The sequence below is a fragment of the Copadichromis virginalis genome, linkage group LG16, assembly GCF_057382275.1.
Source record: "Copadichromis virginalis isolate Kocher_CV1m ecotype Utaka linkage group LG16, C_Virginalis_male_GT1.1, whole genome shotgun sequence".
Classification (NCBI taxonomy): Eukaryota; Metazoa; Chordata; class Actinopteri; order Cichliformes; family Cichlidae; genus Copadichromis; species Copadichromis virginalis.
In genome coordinates, this window is record NC_140633.1 from 17,091,903 (window position 1) to 17,112,816 (window position 20,914).

At 43.3% G+C, this 20,914-nt stretch overlaps 1 protein-coding gene across 1 annotated transcript; it reads left to right on the forward strand.

The window, feature by feature from the left end:
- The first annotated feature begins 4,726 nt into the window (after positions 1–4,726).
- On the forward strand, positions 4,727–20,206 carry LOC146690520 (cohesin subunit SA-2). Its single transcript, XM_085435639.1, has 32 exons — positions 4,727–5,293; positions 5,638–5,733; positions 5,827–5,914; positions 6,517–6,681; positions 6,892–6,988; positions 7,076–7,152; positions 7,244–7,315; positions 9,397–9,601; positions 9,687–9,838; positions 9,929–10,002; positions 10,105–10,228; positions 10,310–10,408; positions 10,676–10,755; positions 10,843–10,950; positions 11,029–11,149; positions 11,277–11,394; positions 11,590–11,693; positions 11,790–11,882; positions 12,000–12,086; positions 12,813–13,013; positions 13,199–13,275; positions 13,364–13,451; positions 13,539–13,619; positions 14,841–14,933; positions 15,028–15,202; positions 17,065–17,201; positions 18,591–18,692; positions 18,781–18,932; positions 19,023–19,151; positions 19,236–19,426; positions 19,512–19,587; positions 19,668–20,206. Exons 2-32 carry the CDS (start codon positions 5,684–5,686, stop codon positions 19,807–19,809), a joined length of 3,558 nt encoding a protein of 1,185 aa, XP_085291765.1. The 5' UTR covers positions 4,727–5,293; positions 5,638–5,683; the 3' UTR covers positions 19,810–20,206.
- The last annotated feature ends 708 nt before the right edge of the window (positions 20,207–20,914 follow it).

The window sequence follows — 20,914 nt, forward strand, 5'->3', positions numbered from 1 at the left end:
TTCAAAACCCTCATTTCACTTCAGTCATTGGTGCGCCCTGAGGATTGTTATTGTTTTGAATATCAGGCCACATAACCCCAACTAATTAGGTAAATTGGCAACAGGAAAGTAACATGAGCTGCTGTAAAAAGAGCATGACTCCATTAAAAGAGGTCCCGAACTAGCGAGCAGATGAAATCCTATCTCAAGCAAGAGTGGGAGGACATTTGGCTTTCAAAACCACAGCATCTGCTCTCTCGAGTACCCAAACACAAAGTGTTGCTGTATGAAAAGCTTTAAAAACAAAAACAAAAAACCAGCATCAAACAATAACATAAAACTATCTTTAGTTACATGCAGGCTTTAAATTATTGCATTTTGCTTTTGAGTTACATTTTACACAATGTCAGAACTTCAAGTTCAAAAACAAGTGAAGAGGTCGCGTTATATTCACATTAATCTTGCATCTGTTTCACTTCTGTCGATGATGCCAGGAATGTGAATGTGGGACGACTGCATCCATCAATAATTAAGTTTATTAATTACACCTATGCTTTCTAGCTACTATGTGTCATCAGATCTGCGGCGGAGAGAGTTGTCATGCTTATAATGTTATTGGTTACACCTCAGCTTTTGTGCTAAGACATAATCATGTGTACAGGTCCACTGAATGCTTTGTTCATTGTTCGTTGGGAGCTCATTTTGATCTTAAGTGGGCTGGACCAGCGAAACTGCGAGATAAATGTTTAAATTTGGACAAAAAGGTATGAAAGTCAAACAGTTTTCGTCAATTTACAAAAAAAATCTTTATGCACTGCTTCACATTTTCCAAATCCGTCCCTTGGGCCGGATTGGAGTCGTGCCAGGCCGATTCTGGCCCCCAGGCCTTATATTTGGCACTCTTGACCTAAAGGTTCTTCAACCAAATTGTGTTTAAGATCATGGTCAAGGTCACATTTTTTGTTTTGTACAGGAAATGACCTGTAAATTGTCATGGATCGTGAGCTGAAGTAGCTACTTACATTCTGGTTCTGGTGACTTCCCCTCAGTCTGGCATCTATCCACTATGTTTGGACAACAGTTACTCATATTACAAGTATAAAATACTTGGGACTAACAGAAAGAAGTTGTCAAAATACACAAATGCCAAAGGTGCCCCATTAAAAACTCACCAGGAATACACCAGTCAGAGCACATACAGAACAATCAGTCTACATCTTTTAAATTGAGAATGAGATAGAGCGTGAGCTCAGACTTTCAAACCAGTATTTCACATTTACTAATTGGAAACATGTTTACTTACACTAAACGTGAGCTGTAACAATGGAAAAGTGGTTAACTGTGCATATTTTAGAGTGTTTTTGACTGACTTTGTCTCTGGTGGAGACTGGCTTTCAGCATTTAGCTGCAGCAGCTTTTATTCTCCCCATCTGTTGACTAATGTCACGTGTATATAAGCAGGTATCGCTTACTGGGAGGGAGAGAGAGAAAGAGAGGCAGGTGTGCGCTACAGTCTGTAGGTGAGAGATGTCAAGCAAATACAGCCCACGCTAAATGGGCCACACCAATGAAAACTCACATTTCTATCAGAAGTAAGGAAGTCTAAGTACACATTTAACCTCTGAGATATCTTAATAAGATAAGATAAGATAAGATAAGATAACCTTTATTAGTCCCACACGTGGGAAATTTGTTTTGTCACAGCAGGAAGTGGACAGTGCAAAAGTTATGATGCAAAAATTAGAATACAATAAGAATAAATACAGTACACAGCTGTACAGAATAGAATAAAATAATATACTATATACAGTAGAATAAAATAGAATAAAAATATACAATAAGATAAAAATAGAATACGAATGCTATATACAACTGAGTAAAAATACAACGATGCCAGAAAAGATTATTGCACTTAGTGTTATTGCACATGTGTGGATGTGTGTGTTTGTTCAGTTAAAGTCTTTGTTGTGGAGTCTGACAGCAGTGGGGAGGAAAGACCTGCGAAATCTCTCCGTCCCACACCGTGGGTGCCGCAGTCTCCCACTGAAGGAGCTGCTCAGTGCTGTCACAGTCTGCTGCATGGGGTGGGAGACGTTGTCCAACAGGGATGACATTCTCCTGTCACTCACCACCTCCACTGGGTCCAGAGGGCATCCTAGAACAGAGCTGGCCCTTCGGATCACCCTGTTCAGTCTCTTCCTGTCCCCAGCAGAGATGCTGCCGCCCCAGCAGACCACACCATAAAAGATAGCAGAAGCCACCACAGAGTCATAGAAGGTCTTCAGGAGTGGGCCCTCCACCCCAAACGACCTGAGTCTCCGCAGCAGGTACAGCCTGCTCTGCCCTTTCCTGTAGAGGGCGTCTGAGTTATGAGTCCAGTCCAGTCTATTGTTCAGATGAACACCAAGGTACCTGTAGCTGTCCACAGCCTCAATGTCCATACCCTGGATGTTCAGTGGTTGCAGTGGAGAATGCTTGTGCCTGCGGAAGTCTACCACCAGCTCCTTGGTTTTACTGGCGTTGATCTGGAGGTAGTTCAGCTGGCACCAGTCCACAAAGTCTTGAGTCAGTCCTCTGTACTCCTTGTCGTCCCCATCAGTGATGAGGCCGACTATTGCAGAGTCATCAGAGAACTTCTGCAGGAAGCACTGGGTGGAATTGTGGGAGAAGTCTGCAGTGTAGATGGTGAAGAGGAACGGAGCCAGAACCGTTCCCTGTGGGGCCCCCGTACTGCAGACGACCCTGTCCGACACACAGCCCTGAGTCCTCACATACTGTGGTCGGTCAGTGAGGTAGTCCAAAATCCAGGTAGTGAGGTGATGGTCCACTCCAGAGTTCTCCAGCTTGTCCTTCAGAACCGAGGGAAGAATAGTGTTGAAGGCACTGGAGAAATCAAAGAACATGATTCTCACAGTGCTTCCAGCGGTCTCCAGGTGAGCGAGGGAACGATGTAGGAGGTGAATGACGGCATCATCCGCGCCAATGCCAGGCTGGTAGGCAAACTGAAGTGGGTCCAGTGATGAGCTTGTTAGGCGCCGAAGCTGAGCCAGGACCAACCACTCCAGGGTCTTCATCAGGTGGGATGTCAGAGCCACCGGCCTGTAGCTGTTGAGGTCCTTGGGGCGTGAAGTCTTTGGCACTGGTACAACACAGGAGGTTTTCCAGAGCTGTGGGACTCTTCCCAACCTCAGGCTCAGGTTGAAGAGGTGCTCCATCACCCCACACAGTTGGTCCGCGCAGGACCTGACGACCCTCGAGCTGATGCCATCTGGGCCCGCTGCCTTCTTGCCATTAATCCTCCTCAGTTCCCTCCTAACCTGGGTGGTTGAGAGAGACAGGCTGGAGCCTTGTGTTGAGTGTGTATTGGATGCTGTTGTTGGGGGTGGGGGGGAGTGAGCAGGGTGAATAGAGGAGGTGTGAAGTGTCTGAGGTGTCAGAGGTGGAACAGCAGCAGTGGGGGTGGGTGAGTCTGCAGCCGATGTTGCAGACTGCCTCATGGTTGAATCAAATCTGTTGAAGAAATGATTCAGTTCATTTGCCCACCTCACATCCCTCCCAGGCAGAGAGTTCTGCTGTTTGTGGCCCGAGATGGTTCTGAGGCCTCTCCAGACTTCACCAACGTTGTTTTGCTGAAGCTGGTTCTCCATCTTCTGCCTGTAGCTGTCCTTCCCATTCCTTATCAGTCCCCTCAGCTCTCTCTGCACCCTTTTCAACTCCTCTTTGTCTTTGGATTTGAAGGCCCTCCTCTTCTGCTTGAGGACAGCTTTAATTTCTGGGGTAATCCAAGGTTTGTTGTTGGAGAAACACCGTACAGTCCTGGTAGGTACAGTGTTATCCACACAGAAATTAATATAGTCAGTAATGCATGTAGTAAGGCTGTCGATGTCCTCTCCATGGTCGTCACAGATCACCTCCCACACAGTCGACTCAAAACAGTCCTTAAGAGCCTCCTCGCTCTCCTCTGACCATCTCTGCACTGTGCAGGTGGCTGGTGGCACCCTGCGCACTAAGGGCTCATACACAGGGACAAGGTGCACCAGGTTGTGGTCAGATTTGCCCAGTGGAGGGAGAGGTGATGAACTGTATGCCTCTTCAGCATTGGCATACAGTAAGTCCAGTGTTTTATTGTCTCCGGTTGAGCAGGTCACATACTGGGTGAAGGTGGGCAGTGTGGAGTCCAAAGAGGCATGATTGAAGTCCCCTGATATTATGAGAAGGGCTCTCGGAGATTGTGTTTGCAGTCTGCTGACCACTGAGTGGAGAGTGTCACAGGCTGCATCCGCGTTGGCCGATATAATATAAGAAAAAGAAAGTGTAGTTTCAATAATACATACAGTTTTTCAACGTGACAAAGAAATGCTGATGTACTAAAGGAAAGAAATCTGTCACCAAAACTTTAAATTGTAAGTAATAAATGTGTCATGCCAGACTGTCATGCAATTATAAAACAGAAGGTTTTTGTTAATTGACAGAAACTCATTTCCCCCCATTTCTGTAGTAGATAGTGAAAAAACCCAGCAACATTTGTGCTATTTAATTATTAATTATTTGGTGTAATATCTTTGTCATGAGGAAACCGCAGTGTTTCTGGCCTTCAGGCCTTGTGTTTGATACTGCAGCTGTAGGTGATGCAGGGGTTCTGAGAGGCCTTTCTATTCTTTCCTGCATTTATAACATTGCTTCTCAAATCCTTCCCGTCCTTAAACCTTTGCCTGCGGGCTAAGCTGCTCGCATAAGATGAGTGAATAGCTCCCCCTGCTGGTCAGCTCATTCAAATAGTTAAAATCAGGAAATGCCATGACATCTCCCTTCTGAATTGACTGCTGCTACTGTGCTTAATTAAATTACACGGGAAGCGCTTTTGGGACCGAGGTGTGCAGGATACATTGCATTAAAAATCACAGCAGGACCAGCGAGATAGCTAAATGTGCTGCATTATTTTTGTGGTAGCACAAAAAGGCACAATCTTCCTGTTATTCACTCGCTAACAGTTCATACGTCGACGAGGCTCTTCTTACAGATGTTTACAGCGCTGTGGCCTGACGAAAACCGCTCCGTACAGCAAGCCTTCTGTCACCGCCGCCGGAGGAGGGACTCAATTCACACTGACGTTTCCCGCCAGCCAATCGCATCATTCTATTCGGGCTCGTTAGCCAATCACGACCCGTTAGGCTGTCTGTCAACTTGACTGTGAGAGCTGGGGCTAAAGACGGAGGATATCAGTGGAAATACTTGAATTAAATGAGTCTGACAAGCTTCCAATTCAAAGGCATACACTGACAAACATCGAGGCGTATGCGTTTATGCGAAGAGGGTAAGTTTGAAAAGTTTAGCAGCGACCTTTGAGTCTTTGTCTTACCTTTTAGTTTTAATCCGTGCTTGTTATATTCTGCAAGCCGAGGCACTGCTAATTAGGCTAGCTGTAAATTATTACTTATATTTTTTTGATTTAGTAAAAGAAAGTGCTCTGTTCAACTTTCATGGGGGCTAAAGCGGCCACTATGCCCAAGTGTCTTTAACTTACCCTTTAAAGCACCGCGGTAGCTCCTCCCAGCGGAGGGGGCACGCAGAAAATCAGTTAAACGCAAGCCTCTGCCCCCACCCTCCAATGCATTGCTTAGTTTTGGTAGCACAGACTGTCGGGTACTGTGTTTGCAGATGCAGAGTCACACAGCTGAGCCCTGCGTGAACGTCTGAGGGGATCATGATACCAGAGGCCACAGCTGCAGCTGCATCCAGGTCCTCAGAGCAGAAGTAAGTTAGCAAAGTTAGTCGTTATTTGACAGTGCCTGCTATAATAACCCAGCTTCCCTCTGTTAACCAGTTCTCCTGTTTCTGAATTCCCAGTAAGAGCTCTTGTGCCAAGGCGGACACCTCTGAAGCCGTCAGTCACTCAGAGGAGGACTCTGGGAATGAGAACAGGCGAAAGAGTGTGGTATGTGTTATCCACTGATGCTCATGCAGGCTTACACAAGAAAAACGCTTCTTCTGCTTCTTTTTCTTCTTCTTCTTCTAGCTGCTCCCTTTAGGGGTTGTCATATCTGATCCCCTGCTTCCACCTCCACCTATCCCTAGCATCCTTTTCTATCACATCAACCCCCCACATGTGAGGTCTTCCTCTTTTCCTTCTGCCTGGCAGCTCTATATTCTACAGCCTTTGTCCAATATATCCATTAGTCCTCCTCTTCACATCTCCAAACCATCTCCTAACTTTGTCTCATAAATGCTAAACCTGAGCTCATTTGTAATCTTGTCCATCCTTGCACCAGCTGGTGGAAGCCGCCATGTTGACCCAGAACATGAATACAGTGGCCCAAGTGGATATCAGTGTTCTGCCTAATTGAGTTTAGTGTATGTGGCTACAAACCAGCCACATACGTAGTCCGGAGAAGAGAAGTCGTAGGCGTTCTAATGCTGTGGAGGCAAATTTGTGTCTGCGCCTTCAGACTGATTTTCACTCGACCTCGACTGGAAATCGTTGCACATTATTTCAGCCGGCTGTATTTTCTTCACCTGTCACGTTTTCAATCCCGGCAGAGACGAAGGAGGCGAACACACGAGAGCTCCGAGAATGTCAAGTGCAAAAGTCCCAAGGCCAGCTGCAGCGGCACGAGGAGAGCAGGAAGAGGACACGGCAAACAGAAGCACGTGGAGGCCGTCACCTTGTTTGAAGTGATCACCATGGGCAGGAGTGCCATGCAGGTAACTTCGTACACATTGTGTCGCTTTGTTGAATTTAAAAAGGGAAGCGTTGTAATCTCTGCTATCTGTCAGAGCTGCTGATTTCACCCTGGCTATTGAGCAGTTATAACAGGCTATTAAAAATCCCACATCCTCAGTGTAGAAATGGAAGATTCTTAATTGTGTACAATAATATTATGATTCACCGGGTCTTCTTTGATGCCTGAGCAGGCGGTGATAGATGACTGGATTGAGGCGTATGGGTCAGACAGAGACTCCTCTCTCCTCGACCTCATCAGCTTCTTCATCCAGTGCTCTGGGTGCAAAGGCAAGCAGACCTGCCAGCGCGCACATACGTGCAGCATACCAACAAAGGGCTTTGTCTTTAGCGTGCTTTCTGGGTTTTTTTTTTAAGGTGTCGTCACAGCGGAGATGTGTCAGAGCAAAGAGGACAGCGAAGTCATGAGCAAGATGGTCGAGGAGCTGGATGAGGTAAGAGGATTTCAGCTCGGCGCTCTGTCGTGTTATTATGTGAAGCATGTTTTGGATGTTGTGGAAGAGAAACTGTATTTGAGTGTTTCAGACTGCTGGTCTGCAGTATAAGAAGTTTCTGGCTTTTCCGTGGATCCTCACAGTCACGTGGCCCATGGATACAGTAAGTACCCACTCACTGCACTTTAAGCACTTCATGTGCCAGTTACTGCTCTTCCATTGTTTTGTAAATGAACTTTTATTTTCTTTTATCAGCTTTAAACACAAAGTGACAAACAAAGTAGTGTGGTATACAGAGATATTTGTGGCATCTTGGTGTTTTTTACTTTGCTTTTTCTTCTGTTTCCAATATATTTGTTGTTATTTCAGCTACATTCACACGTTTGAAATAAAACGGTCAATCAATCAGTCAAGTAAAGCCGATGGTTCAGTAGCTTGTAGAACCACCTTTAGTTGCAGTAACTTGAAGTAGGAGTTATATGTATGATTTTATTAGTCTCTCACATCACTTTGGAGGAATTTTGGCTTGCTCATCTTTACAGTGTTGCTTCAGGTCATTGAGGGTTGCAGGTATTCGTTAACGGACAGCTCTCTTAAGGTCCTGCCATTTTAATCAGATTGAGGTCTCAGTGACAGGGCCACTGCAGCACTTTGATTCTTTTCTTTTTCAGCCATTCTGTTGTAGATTTTCACAGGTTCTTGGGATCATTGTCCTACTGCGTCACCCAACTATAGCTATGTTTTAGCCTGGCAGACAGGTGGCGTTATATTTGAGTCTAGAGTACTTTGGTATACGGTTCCAGGCCACTCAGTGACTGCAAGGCGTCTGTTTCCTGTGGCTGCACGACAAACCAAATTCATCATGCCTCCACCACTGTGCTGACAGCTGCTATGAGGTGTTTGTGCTGATATGCTGAGTTTGGTGTTCATCGAATGTAGTGCTGTGCATTACATCTCCACTTTGGTACACTTATACTTAGTCTGGTGGTTTGTTCGGATGGAACTTTGCAAACCTAAGCTGTGTTGACATGTTATTTTTTAGAGAGAACAGCTTTCTCTTGGTGTTCATTAAAAGAAAAACAGAATGACAAGGATGCTGTTTTTTATTTTTAATGTAGGAATCTTTGAAGTTGAAGTCTTGGGATTCAGACAGACACCGACAATAAACCTGCAAAATGTGGAAGTTTTGAGTTCAGTGTTGCTGTTCGTTTGTTCACACGTGGTGGATTGACTGAGCATGAATCCTGTTTTGCAATAACATACTGTTTACATGTCAGGCTGAGTTACTTTCATTTTCACATATAATTCACTGAGCGGTTCCACCACAGCAGCAGGGCAGGGTTACAGTTGTGGTCAAAGGTTTACTTTCACTCATCATGAGCATGAATGTCAGGGCAATTTGGCCTTTAGTGATTTATTTCAACTTACAGTACAGTATGCATCTTTAATGACTTTAAACAACAAGAACTGGATGCACTAATTTGAATTTGTTTAGGATTTTCTTGAATATACACAGGGTCAAAAGCATATGTACAGACAAATTTTGTCTCATTTGAGGGTCACAATTTAAGTCTTCTTCTAGACTTTGGCAAAGTACTTACATACAGTTTGAAGTGATGATCTTGGAATCTACAGTTGTTTAGAAATGCTTGAAGAGATTGTAGAACCTTCAGCACCACTCATTAAAAGATTTTAGTAAGTGTAGGTATATACTTGAGGCTCTGTGTATACTTATGCACTTGTGCATAAGTATACATTTGATAAAATTCAAACTTGTGCACCCAGTTCTTGTTTTTGAATCATGAGTGTATTTAAACTTCTAAGCACAACTGCAAACTGGTTTTGCTTAAAAGTGGCGTATACCCGTGTTTAAAATGAAAAGTCTTGTAGTAGTAGTAGGGGTGATGCAGTACGGCTGTATGGCACTGAGATTAGCCGGTCTGCCGGGACTGTGGCTGAGCTTGACTTCCTAAGCTAATGCTCTGCTCAATTAGCCAAAAAAGAGACAAAAAAGCACAATAAAAATGTTTGACTCCTTGCACAAATGTAGCTTTTACATGATTTTCTATACATGTTGCAAAATTATTAGCATTAATTTTCTTGTTCATGAAAACCTTCAGTACGAATCTGATATACTGTACTGATATACTAATCACCTGGAAAAAAGCATTTCAGTAACATTTTGGATACTTCAAAGGTCTTAAACTTGCTAAACCTGTTGTCTCTTTCTCTCCTCCGCTGTAGGACAGTGTTGAGTATCCTCTGGTGCAGTCTGGACCGTACGGCCGCTGGTTCCACTCCGAGTTCTGCGACTTTGTGTCTGTGCTGGTGGCTCAGTGTCAGCACGGCATCATCTTCGACGGCTACCTGATGAACACCCTCATCTCGCTGCTCACCGAGCTGTCAAACTCTTGCGTGCGAGCGTTCAGACACACCTGCACACTAGCGGGTAAGAGCGAAACTACGTGAATCAGCATTCAGACACACTTGCGGATAAACTAACCCGTACTTTCGATGTGGACTTCTCTAATCAGCGGTGAAGCTGCTGAGCTCTCTGGTGGGCGTGGCTCTCAGCTTGAGCGCTGGCATCGAAAACAGTCAGAAGCTGTATGAGGTGCAAAAAACGAAGACGATGAGGCAGAAGAGCGCACAGCAGCTGGAGAAAGTACAGAGGAAGATCGCAGAGGTACACAGAGAATGAGCAGGACGAAACTGAAAGGACTTTTCCTTTTATTGACGGTGTGGCTTCTGTGTAACCTTCCTGTTGCTCCTCTAGTTGCAGGAGAAGCGAGCAGAGATCGAGAGCATGATGGACATCATCTTCAAGGGAGTTTTCCTTAAGCGATACCGGTACAGTTTTCTCTGACATGCTTCATTATTTAAATGTTTAATCTATACTGCATTATTATTTTAACTCAACTCGGGTTTGTGGGTGTTTGCGTGCTCGTGCAGTGATGTGCTTCCAGAGATCCGCTGCGTCTGTATGGAAGAGTTGGGTTTGTGGATGAAGCTCTACAGTTCTGTGTTTCTCAGCGACAGTTACCTCAAATACATGGGCTGGATGATGCACGACAAGGTAGCCAGCAGCAAAATAACAACAAAAAAATCATCATGGGATGATTTTTACAACGCCGCCTGGCTGCTGTTTATCTTTCAGGTGCCAGATGTGCGTCTCAAGTGTGTGTTAGCTCTGCAGGGTCTGTACGGAGATCCCCTCTTCCTGCCTAAACTAGACCTGTTCACCAGCCGCTTTAAGGTAATCCAGCCTCCATCAGGACCGGTGAAATCTGAATTACCTACACTGCCTTCAAATATCACTGGCTTGTCATGTCATGTTCGAGCCTTAAGAGCTCAATATAGCTGGAGATCTGGACAAGACTTTTAATAAAGCGCTGCTCATAATACTGCAACTACTTCTACTACTGATAATAATAGTAATAGTAACTGATAGGGTTTTTTGTATAGCTCTGATTAAAACAAGCATCACAAAGTGCTTTAATGCTCTTGTACTGTTGTGTTCCAGGACCGGATCATCTCCATGACCCTGGATAAGGACAGTGAAGTGGCAGTGCAGACCATGAAACTCCTGGTGCTCATCTCCAAGTGAGTCTGTTTGATCTGTCATCTAATCTTCTCACTCATGTCTTCATTCTGTTCCTCTTCACATCCACTTCCTTCCTCACTCCTCAGGACATCTGACGATGTGCTCACTCCAGAAGACTACAAACACCTCCTCCAGTTTGTTTACTCTTCACAGCGCCCTCTTGCGGCCACTGCGGGGGAGCTGCTCTTCTCAAGGTATGTCTTCCTATGTCACTTGAAAAACAACTTAGCGGTTTATTAGTGCTTCCATATGATATAGATTGTCTCGGTCAGGCTTCTCAATGCTGTAGCCCCTGCATCTGATACTCAGGATGGATCGAATGAAGACGAAGCGTGTAAGCAGCAAACATTTGCCAGACTGAAGGCTCTGCTGCACTTCTACCAGGAATCTGAGGTGAACACAGACTGGCTGTTTCAAGTCGAAGCTCCAGTCTGAGCTAAGAAAGGACTTTCTTCTCTATTGTGTTATCACCTAGTTTACATCTGTGATGTTGTGAATCATGTAAAGCTTATGCTTTCAGCTGCACAACCACGTGGTGTACTTGGTGGACAGTCTATGGGACTGCGGTGGAGCTTTGCTGAAGGACTGGCCCTCCTTCACGTCTGCACTGCTACAGGACTCTTCCTCATGCAGTCCAGGTAGGGAAATGTGTGTGCTGTCAGTTCCTAATAATCTTCCCTCACCAAAGATTTTTTTGTGGCTTAAAAGGACCGTTTAAAATCATCCACAACCTTCATCTTCCTCATTCTGGTTTTCAGTTGTTTCCTCCACAAAAAAACATGTTAGATCCTCTGTGAACTCCTGCTTTTCTAAGTATGTGTGTGCGTATGTAGGTTTCACCCTTGCTGAACAAGCAGTGCTTGTAGAGATCCTGGTAGCGTCGGTGCGTCAGGCCTCAGAGGGACCTGTGCTGGCAGGGAGGAGTGGAGCGAAGAAGGTCAGTGGAAGATGTCTGTCCTCTCTTTGTATGTGAGATAGCACACTGATAACTCATCATTTAAAAGACATAAGTGTTTATTTTGTTGTGTTTCAGGTAATGAGTGCCAGAGATAAGAAGATTCAGAACGATGACTGTTTGAAGCTCACTGAACATCTCCTGACGGTGCTTCCAAAGCTGCTGTCTAAGGTGTTTATTCCACATGTAGCTGTTGCTATATAAATCAGTGTGATTCTGTATCCAGGCATCTGTGCTGCACTATTGAATTCTGGTTGTTATATTGTAATGTCTCTATTCTCTCTGCAGTTTTCAAGTAGCAGTGACATCCTTGCCTACCTGATGAGGATTCCCCCGTACTTCCTCCCAGAGTGTCTGCACGCTGAAAACACACAGGTATGCACACCTGCACTCAGTTTACACTATTTAGTCATACAGAAATGGGAATGTGGTAATGTGCTTTCCTTATCCTGAAAGAAGGCCTATTCCGCTCATTTCCATCCATGTGTTTTTATTCACGGACTAGAGCAGCGGTCCCCAACCCCTGGGCCGAGTCGCTTGCTACCGGGCCGTGAGAGTCGAGGGTCGGGTGTGAAATTTATGGTTTTCAGGGTTTTTGTCGTTAACTTGGTTTCCCTGGGTCTTTTCCCGTGTTGTAGTTGTGTCTTATTTTGAAAGAAATATTTACACGTTACCTTAGCAACCAGAGAGCATTAAGTGGCAGAGAGGAGGATGTTACTCTCAGTGTTGTCAGGATGCTGCTAATAAAGTTACACTGGTGGGACACCTTAAAGGCCGGTTCGTGAAAATATTGTCTGACATTAAACCGGTCCGTGATCCAAAAAAGGTTGGGCACCGCTGTACTAGAATATCTTCAAATGATTCATAATAGAAGATAACCTTCAAGTGGTTTTTTAACAGAGCGAGGGATTTTCAACACACAATTTCTCAACATACTACTACTAGTTCTGTTTGGTAAACTTAATGGTGAAATGACACTACTCCAATACTCAGCTGGGCTATCGTCTTAGCTTTTTACTTTCATTATACATCACAAAGCCTGCAAATGAGTTTTGCTACCAAATGCGATGTTTTCAAACGTGAGTCGTGTCGCTCCTGTAGGCGGTGTCCAGCCTGTTGACAGAACTGGAAGCTGTTTTAGACGTCCACTCAGGCCCGGCTGTTCTGGAGGGAGGGGCCCGCGTGTTCCTCTCTCTCTGTCGCGAGGAGACAGCTTGGTGCTCCCCCGCCCGAGCTGCTAGAGACTCTCTGGTCCAGCGTTGGGTGGACCGGCTGACAGCACTGCTGGGGGAATCACTCAAGGTGAGTACTGCTGGATTTATGTGGACGCAATTATTGTGTGTCAGGCTTGTATTCATGTATCCTGAAAAAAAAGAGTGATTACCTTGTACTTCTATTCTGATTTTACTTTTACTCATCACGCCTGAAATCCTCGAAATGTTAGAGACTGAAAGCAACTCTCATGAAGTCTGACTTCTCTTACACAGGGTGAAAGTTTCTCTGCTGATGAGGAGAAAATCAGAGAGATTTTAGCCATGCTGAAGAAACTTAGAGCTTTCAACAAGTAAGACTTGACAGTCGTTTAAAGTCAAGCGTGAGTATGGTGCTGCTGATGTGGATTTATGTGGCTGTTTCTCTTCGTGTTTCCATAGTTGCCATGACCTGAGCCAGTGGGGTCTGTTTGATGTGCTGTCTCCTCTCCTGTCAGTAGAGAGCAGCCTGGAAGGAGCTCCACCTGAGGTATCATCCCCGCCTGCTGTGTAGACAAATGTGGTCTTTGTACTGCGCACACGTCTTCAGTGTATTTCCACTTCACTGTGTTTGCAGGTGTTGCTGGAAGTACTGCAGTGTTTGTCCTTTTCCATGATGTGGTCGCTCAGCACCAGCAGTCAAACTCTGACCTGCAGGGTGAGCTACATCCGCTTTACAGCTCAGTCTTTAACCTGTGTGAATGTAGTGATATAGAGATGAGGTGTTAGCAGCGATGTATGTGCACTTACACAGAAAACACTCTATGTGTTCTCAACATTTTAATCATTTTTGATAATTAAAAAGACCGCGTTTTATTTTAAAGTCATATGTAGTGTTTCTTTTTTGCTTTTGTTTGTTTTTTTTGAGTCTGGATGCTTGGGTCAGAGTAAAATTCTCACTCAAAATCAAAAGACATCCCCTCTGAACAGCTGTATTAAAAGTGAAGGAAGATAAACTGCAAATAAAAGTATACTACTGTTCAGAGGTTTTGGGTTCTTTTCCCTGTAAATTAAGGATTTCAATTTTACTGTTTAAGCTAAAATAACATAAAAATTATATAAAACCGGTTGTTATTGTGTCCATGGGGTACCCTTCCTCCCATCTTATTACAGCTGGAATAGGCTCCAATCGCCCTGTGAGCCTGAATTGGACAAATGGAACAAGATTGATGGATCTACCTAGGCTTACAGAGGCTCATTTTCTGTGTTTCTGTGCTGTTTTGTGTTCCCTAATTCAGGATTATCTTTTGAAAGGCTGATTTATCAGCTGGAAACAGTTTTACTGATCACAAAATAATAAAATCTGCATTGTTGAGACTCTGTAGCATCAAACTCTGTGGGTTTAATACACTTCTGAGGGTTTGAAGGTAACTGCTGAAAAAAGAAGTTTCTGTACAACCGTGTGTACTACTTTCTGGCTTGTATGAGTAAAATGTGATGAAGCAGCCAGCTGAGGAACTGTAATGTGTCAGTTGCTCAAGCCCTAATATACTTGTGAGCTGATCGTTTTACCTTCTGCTAATAAGGCAAAATGCTAATGCTATAAAAGGAGCAGTACACACTGTAGCAGTCTAGTAGCAATCTCGCAGATGTAATGATCTATTTCCTAGAAATGTTCTTTCAAAAAATGACATTTTTAAATGAACCTGAACCTTTAAACAGTAATGCTAATTTCTTGACAAAAACAGGAACAAATTTAATTTGACAGTTTCACATCTTAACAACACCTTAGGAAGTTTTCATTAATTATTACTGTATTATTATGCAAGTCAATAGAAGTTTTTAAATCATATTTACAAGTTATTACAAGCAGCCAGAAACAGAAGAATTAGAGCTGAAATGATCAGTCAGTTAATCAGTCAACACTGTTTGTGTTTAGGAGAAGGCGCAAGCCCAGAGGCTCCAGCTGCGTCTCTTCTGCGAGAGAAGTCATCACTGTCTGTCCCACGGTGACCTCAGTGTGAGGCAGCAGGTACGCCTGCTAACCATTTCGACACTTCCTCCTCCTTCTTATTCTTCTTCTTCTTCAGGCCTTTCTTACGTCTTCTCATTTTTTCCAATTTCAGGCCTTCCTGGGTGTGTGTGACGTCCTGACGGCTCACTCCTACCAGCTACGCGTGTGGGATCCCACCTCTTTCGGTCCACTGCTCTACACGCCCAGCCCCAAACTGCAGAGGGCGCTGTTGAACTTTGTGTGCGTGCACGTCTTTGTCGGCTCAGACTATGACAGCCAGAGCAGGGGTGAGACGCCAGCCTGTTTAAGTGGCTTTATTTTTTCTTATCCTTACCTCACTTTAAAGGATGTTTTAGCCTCTCTGTTCAGAATGATGTAAGTCCACAGGCAGTGGGTGGCTCTCTCTGTGCTCACCTTAAATCAGGCTTTAAGATTTCTGTGTATGTTTGATTGTGAGCAGAGAGGAAATAAGAGAGAAGGGGAATGAAGAAGTACGAGAAGTGAAAGCAAAAAGTCCTGCATTAAAAATTGTGACCCGAGCAGAGGAATAAAAGTATCATTAGCAAAATGAGCTTAAGTACTCTCCCGGTGATGGAGTATTATTTATGGCATGATTGGATTGTTAATACTAATGCATCAAAGCCTGAGCAGCATTAGCTGGTCGAAGTTTACTTTTAATCAGGCCTCCTCTGAAGGCTCGCAGCATGAATCTTTGGGGATCGTAAAAAAAAGGATTAATGGGTCAGGAAAGAGGAGAAAACAAAAATCCGATGCTACAAATTTGTATTCATTTCTCTTTAATCCTTCGATGCAGCGGATGGAAGGCAATGGATAATTTGACCTCTTTGGGTCTCAAACATGTAGTTAAGTGAAACCATCTGAGAAGTTTAAAGGGGAAATGACTCTCTGGTGAAACGGCTCAGCAACTCATGGATATCTGAAACACGACAAGGGGGCCAGCGGCAGGGGGGCACAAAAAGCCAAAAAAGTGTCTAAGGCATTGGTTTTCATTTTTATTTTAACTTCTTTTTTTTTTCTAACCAATGCAAAGTATTAGGATTTAATGTTCGTTTTTATGGCAAGAAAAGTAACTACAGCTGGTTTTTGGAATAAAGAACAGAATACTGAAGCGTGCTCATTGCAGCGCCGCGCGGTAGATGGCACTCTCACTCTGCCGCTGCTCTGAGCGAGCCGCTGATTGAGTGTGCCGGCCCCGCTGTGGTAAAAACATGTAGATATTAAATGCACGGCCACACATTTGGCTTAATAAGTCGCTGCAGAGCCGCCTGCTGACTGTAAATGGGGTCTGATTTCCAACCTGACCTGACAATTGACCCTCAATTACAAAAGAAGCCTTGTTAATGTCCTCAGACTGAAACAGGGTTGACTAATTTGTAAGAAGGGATGTTAGACTTTGTTATGCAAAGCAATGCAGCTTGTAAGCGGATGACGGTGACACGCTCCTGTCTGCTGTGAAATGAAAAAAACAAGATTGACATCTTGGAAATACATCGTTTTTTTTCCCCTTTTATAAAGTCCTTCAAGTAAACTTATGAATTCATCCACAGCTCACTATATCTAAAACATTTTATTATCTTTAGTATAGCGTCTGCTTTCAGAGACATATTGCATCCAAATATGGGGATAGTCTAGAGAAGTCAATAACTGTCCTGGTGGGAATCTCTTAAATGTTCAACCAAATACGATACAGGATTATTGGTTTTTGAACATGTAATAAAAAGCTATTGTTTTATTGGATTTGCCTGGTAACGATTTTGTTCTATAGACAGTGTTTTCTATTAGCTGCTGGATCAGAGATCACTCGGAGGGCAAGGGCACTGAGTTAAATCATAAAATCAGGGCAATCTCTTTCCGTGAGAAAATTCCATTAACTCTGGCTCACCTCCGAGCCTATTTTATTAGCCTTGTGAAAGATTGAAGCCACATGGTGTCACAACCATAACTCCAGCGTTATGTTATCTTTGATATCCACCTGCTAAAGCCATTGTCCTGAAACCAACTAAAACACTCTTTCCTGTGTTTGCTTTGTTCTTTTCTTTCTGTTATATGACTTCTCATCATTAATCACTCTTTGGCGTTCCACCACTTCGCGACCGATCGCACGCCCTGCCTGCTTTTGGGCTCTCAGTCAGTGAAAACTCTCAAGTGGAGAAACTGGAGGACCTTCACAAATGGAGAAATGTGCTCGCAGCCTACTGCAAACTGATAATACACGGAGTGCTGGAGATGAGCATGGCAGCAGAGGTCTTCATGTACTACATGAAGGTAAAGGTGAACTCCTCAAATGAGTAGTGTGACATTATGGGGAAGAGCACTAATAAGCTTTTGAGTAGCGAGGAGTGATTCTTCCTGTTCTGTCCTTTCAAAATAAAGGTTGTTAATATATACACTATTTGATTTTAAACATTCTGATAGTTGCATGAGCTATTATTATTTAGACACACACACACACACACACACACACACACACACACACACACACACACACACACAAAGAGATTGGTAATATAATTAAGTTAGATTATTTTTTTTGTATAAACAAGCAAAAAAAATGACATGTATATTTCTTTGTAATATTTATATTGATGTGAACATAATATACAGGTGTCTTTGAACAAAAGTGCAGCAGCTTTAATCCAACACTAGCAAGAAGACAACTTCTTATAATGTGTTGTGGTGACAGGAAGTACACATGCGTAAAACAAATCGAGTTTCCGTGTACATATCTGGCAGTGATGGGCCTTCAGAAACCAGTGAAAACCTAAAGATGTTTCATTAAACTCTCTTAAATTATGGTTAATGTTATAATCGTGTGTTGGTTAGGTTGCGTGTGGAAATAAAGTCTTGTTTTATAATATCTGTGGTTTGTTTGGCCTTGTTCAGCATCCAGTTGGGTTTAAAACCCTCTAAAGGACCTTTTCAGTTTCTTCAGTTAGTTTTGTGTTAAGCCTGTTTCATATTAGCCAAAATAAGCATTTCATTTAATATCACAGGGAATCATCTGCTGACAAAGCTAACTAGCCAGTGGCAGCATTAGGCAATAACTCCCTTGCTTTACCCTCTTGGGCAAATTTGGTTGGGAAAAAAAATGGTGCTAGCCAAAATTTCTAACTTTGATACATCAAAACAGTGATGATCCACAAACCAATGGGTGGCATCCATCTTTTATATACAGTCTAGACTTTGTAAGAAGATTTTTCTACTAACTTATCCAAGAAGTAGTTTAGCACATAACTAGAAAAAAACACAAATCATTGTGGGTATTGAACTAACATGATATAACATGTTAAACAGAGACTTTTAAGGGTGCTGCTGGGTGGATTTTATTGCCTTTGAACCACACCAAGGCTGTTCCCTCTGTTTTTGTGCTAAGATATTCAACTCAGCCTCAGTTTGTGTTCCTAATGCATGATCAATAAATCCCCAAAATACTATTTTAACCATCTAGCTTCATGTGGTTTTGTGACTTACAAAAGATGAATATGGTTGGGTACTTGAATCAGGACATAAAGGTGCACTTAAAAACCATTTTTATTTATGGAGGGATGTTTGGGTTGCCTTAATCAAATGTAGCGCTTTAATGCTGCTGCTGTTGCTTCACTAAAGATCTTTGGATTAAACGTCAAGTGTCATCGTCTCCCTCTTTGTCCGCAGTATTACAATGACTTTGGAGACATCATCAAGGAGACTGTGTATCGCACCAGGCAGATGGATAAAATAGAGAGTGCTCGCACACTGGTGCTCTGTTTGCAGCAGGTATTGTCACTGAAAAATATAAACTTCAGCCCCAAACTGTCACTAGAAGGCAGCGAGATACTGATGTGCTGTCGTGTGCACCTGCCAGCTGTTTGTGCGCCTTAAGCAGGAGCAAGAGAGCGGCGGCAGGCCTCACCCAGGAGTCCAGACTTTCACCAGCATTAAAGAGCTAGCCAGGCGATTCGCCCTCACCTTTGGGGACCTTGTCAAGTTTCGTGAGTGTGTCGTCCTGGTCCACAGGTTGGCACGTGACCTAATTTCTCTTTTTGTGTTACTTTTTGCTGATATTTTTCCTTTTTGTTCCTAAAGTCTGTGTGTATACATGTTTAGGAACGGCATCGAGTTTGTGTTCCAAGACTTTACTCAGACTCCAGACTCATCTACACCACTGTACCTCTCCTACCTGACCATCCTCAGCGAGTTCTCCAGCAAACTGCTCAGACCAGACAAGAAAGCAGTGTGAGTGCTGAAAGCAACAAGCAGGAGTTTAAATAGTTTTTAAAGAAAAACAAAAACCTCTGAAGGCTGCTCATGTCTGTGCAGGTTCTCCTACCTTCAAAAACACACTGCTGAGCACATTATTGACCTCAGGGAGGAGTGCTGGCAGCCTCTCATCTACTATCGCGCATCCCTGTTGGCTGTAGCCGAGGGGGAGGACGCCATATCCTACGTAAGCTCGGACAGGAAGGCCAACCTGCCCAATCGCTTGCCCTTCTCCAAACAAAAATGGGAAGGTAGGAGAGCCGAGTTCAGTCAAGCACAGAGTGATTTCCTCACCATCACCAGCTGCTTCAGGTGTGTATCCTTTTTTATTTTCAGGAAGAAAGTCCCCCAGTCTGTTTAGCCCTGGTGAGTCCAAAGTCAGCAAGGTGCACAAACCGAGCTGCAGCCCAAGGTGAGCCCAAGTGAAGTGTTTTCAAACCAGCTACGAAGCAGGTCTCACATGAATCACTGTAACCTGACCTCTCTCATCAGCCATCAGGAGAAAGCAGCTGATACAGATCCATTTTCTGTCCCTCTGGATCCTCCACCCAAAAGACTGCACGCTGAGGGATCTGTAATCTGTGTCACCAAGGAGCCAGATGATGGTGATGGTACCGTGGAGGTTGAGCTCTGAGTGTGAGGAGGTCGGGAGAATCGGTGCTGCCGTCTGCATGACGAGACCTCAACAGATGTTTTACTTATGATGCACCTTGTTACCAGTGTCCTCTGTGTGTGGATAGAAACTGGTGGGGTTTTTTTGTACAGTGATCATGCAGCATGTCATGTTTTCAGAAGGATGTGATCAGAAAGGATAAAGGTGGCCATATTCTGCCATGCAAAGACCACAACAAATGTGTTTTAATCCACAGCTGAAAATAGTTCCTTATATTATTACCAACAAACTGCTGTTTCAGTAAAGTTTCCCCAACACTGGACTTCCCAGATGTTTAAGTAAGTAAGTAAGTAAAATTTATTTATATAGCGCTATAGTAAACAACTGAGGTTGTCTTACAAAAAAAAAAAAAAGATAATCCAATTTGGGATCATTTAAAAAAAGATGGAACATTTTCTGAAACTGTACATGCGATTTGAGTGGAGTGATACAAACTGGCTGATTCAGGGACCAGAAGTACAAATTGTTGGTTTTGGCCTTTTAATGGAAAAATAATGACCAACACCAGGATTAATCTGGTGTTATGATTTACAGACCACTTTAATTTGAGGACCATTTGTATCAGTATGTGCATAGATTATTATTATTATTATTTTAAACATACAGCTTTACTGTAAAAAATACTTGATTTTTAAAAATGACACTAAATACTTTCTCTTTTAGTTTTCCTATTGGACACAGGGTCAGTTAAGAATTGTAGTTTTTATTTTGATACCTGCTACTTATGTATTTAATATCAATTAATGTAAATTTAAAAAAAAATTGCCTTCAAGTTAATAATATATTCTATACTTGGAATAAGTTAACAAGCACTTTGTTACTTTTTGAAACAGCTGTACATTTATGTATTGTTGTGCACAGAAACATTGGTTAATCTAGTAAATGATATTCTCTTATCACTAACAAACAGCGCAAACACTTGAAATGTGATATAGATAATTTTCAGCTGGTACAGATACACTTACCAGCCACTGTGTTAGCTACATCTTTTTCACCGCACGTTAATTCAAATTTCCAAATCAGCAATTCGGTGTGTGCAGGACCTGGACAAGATAACCTGCTGAAG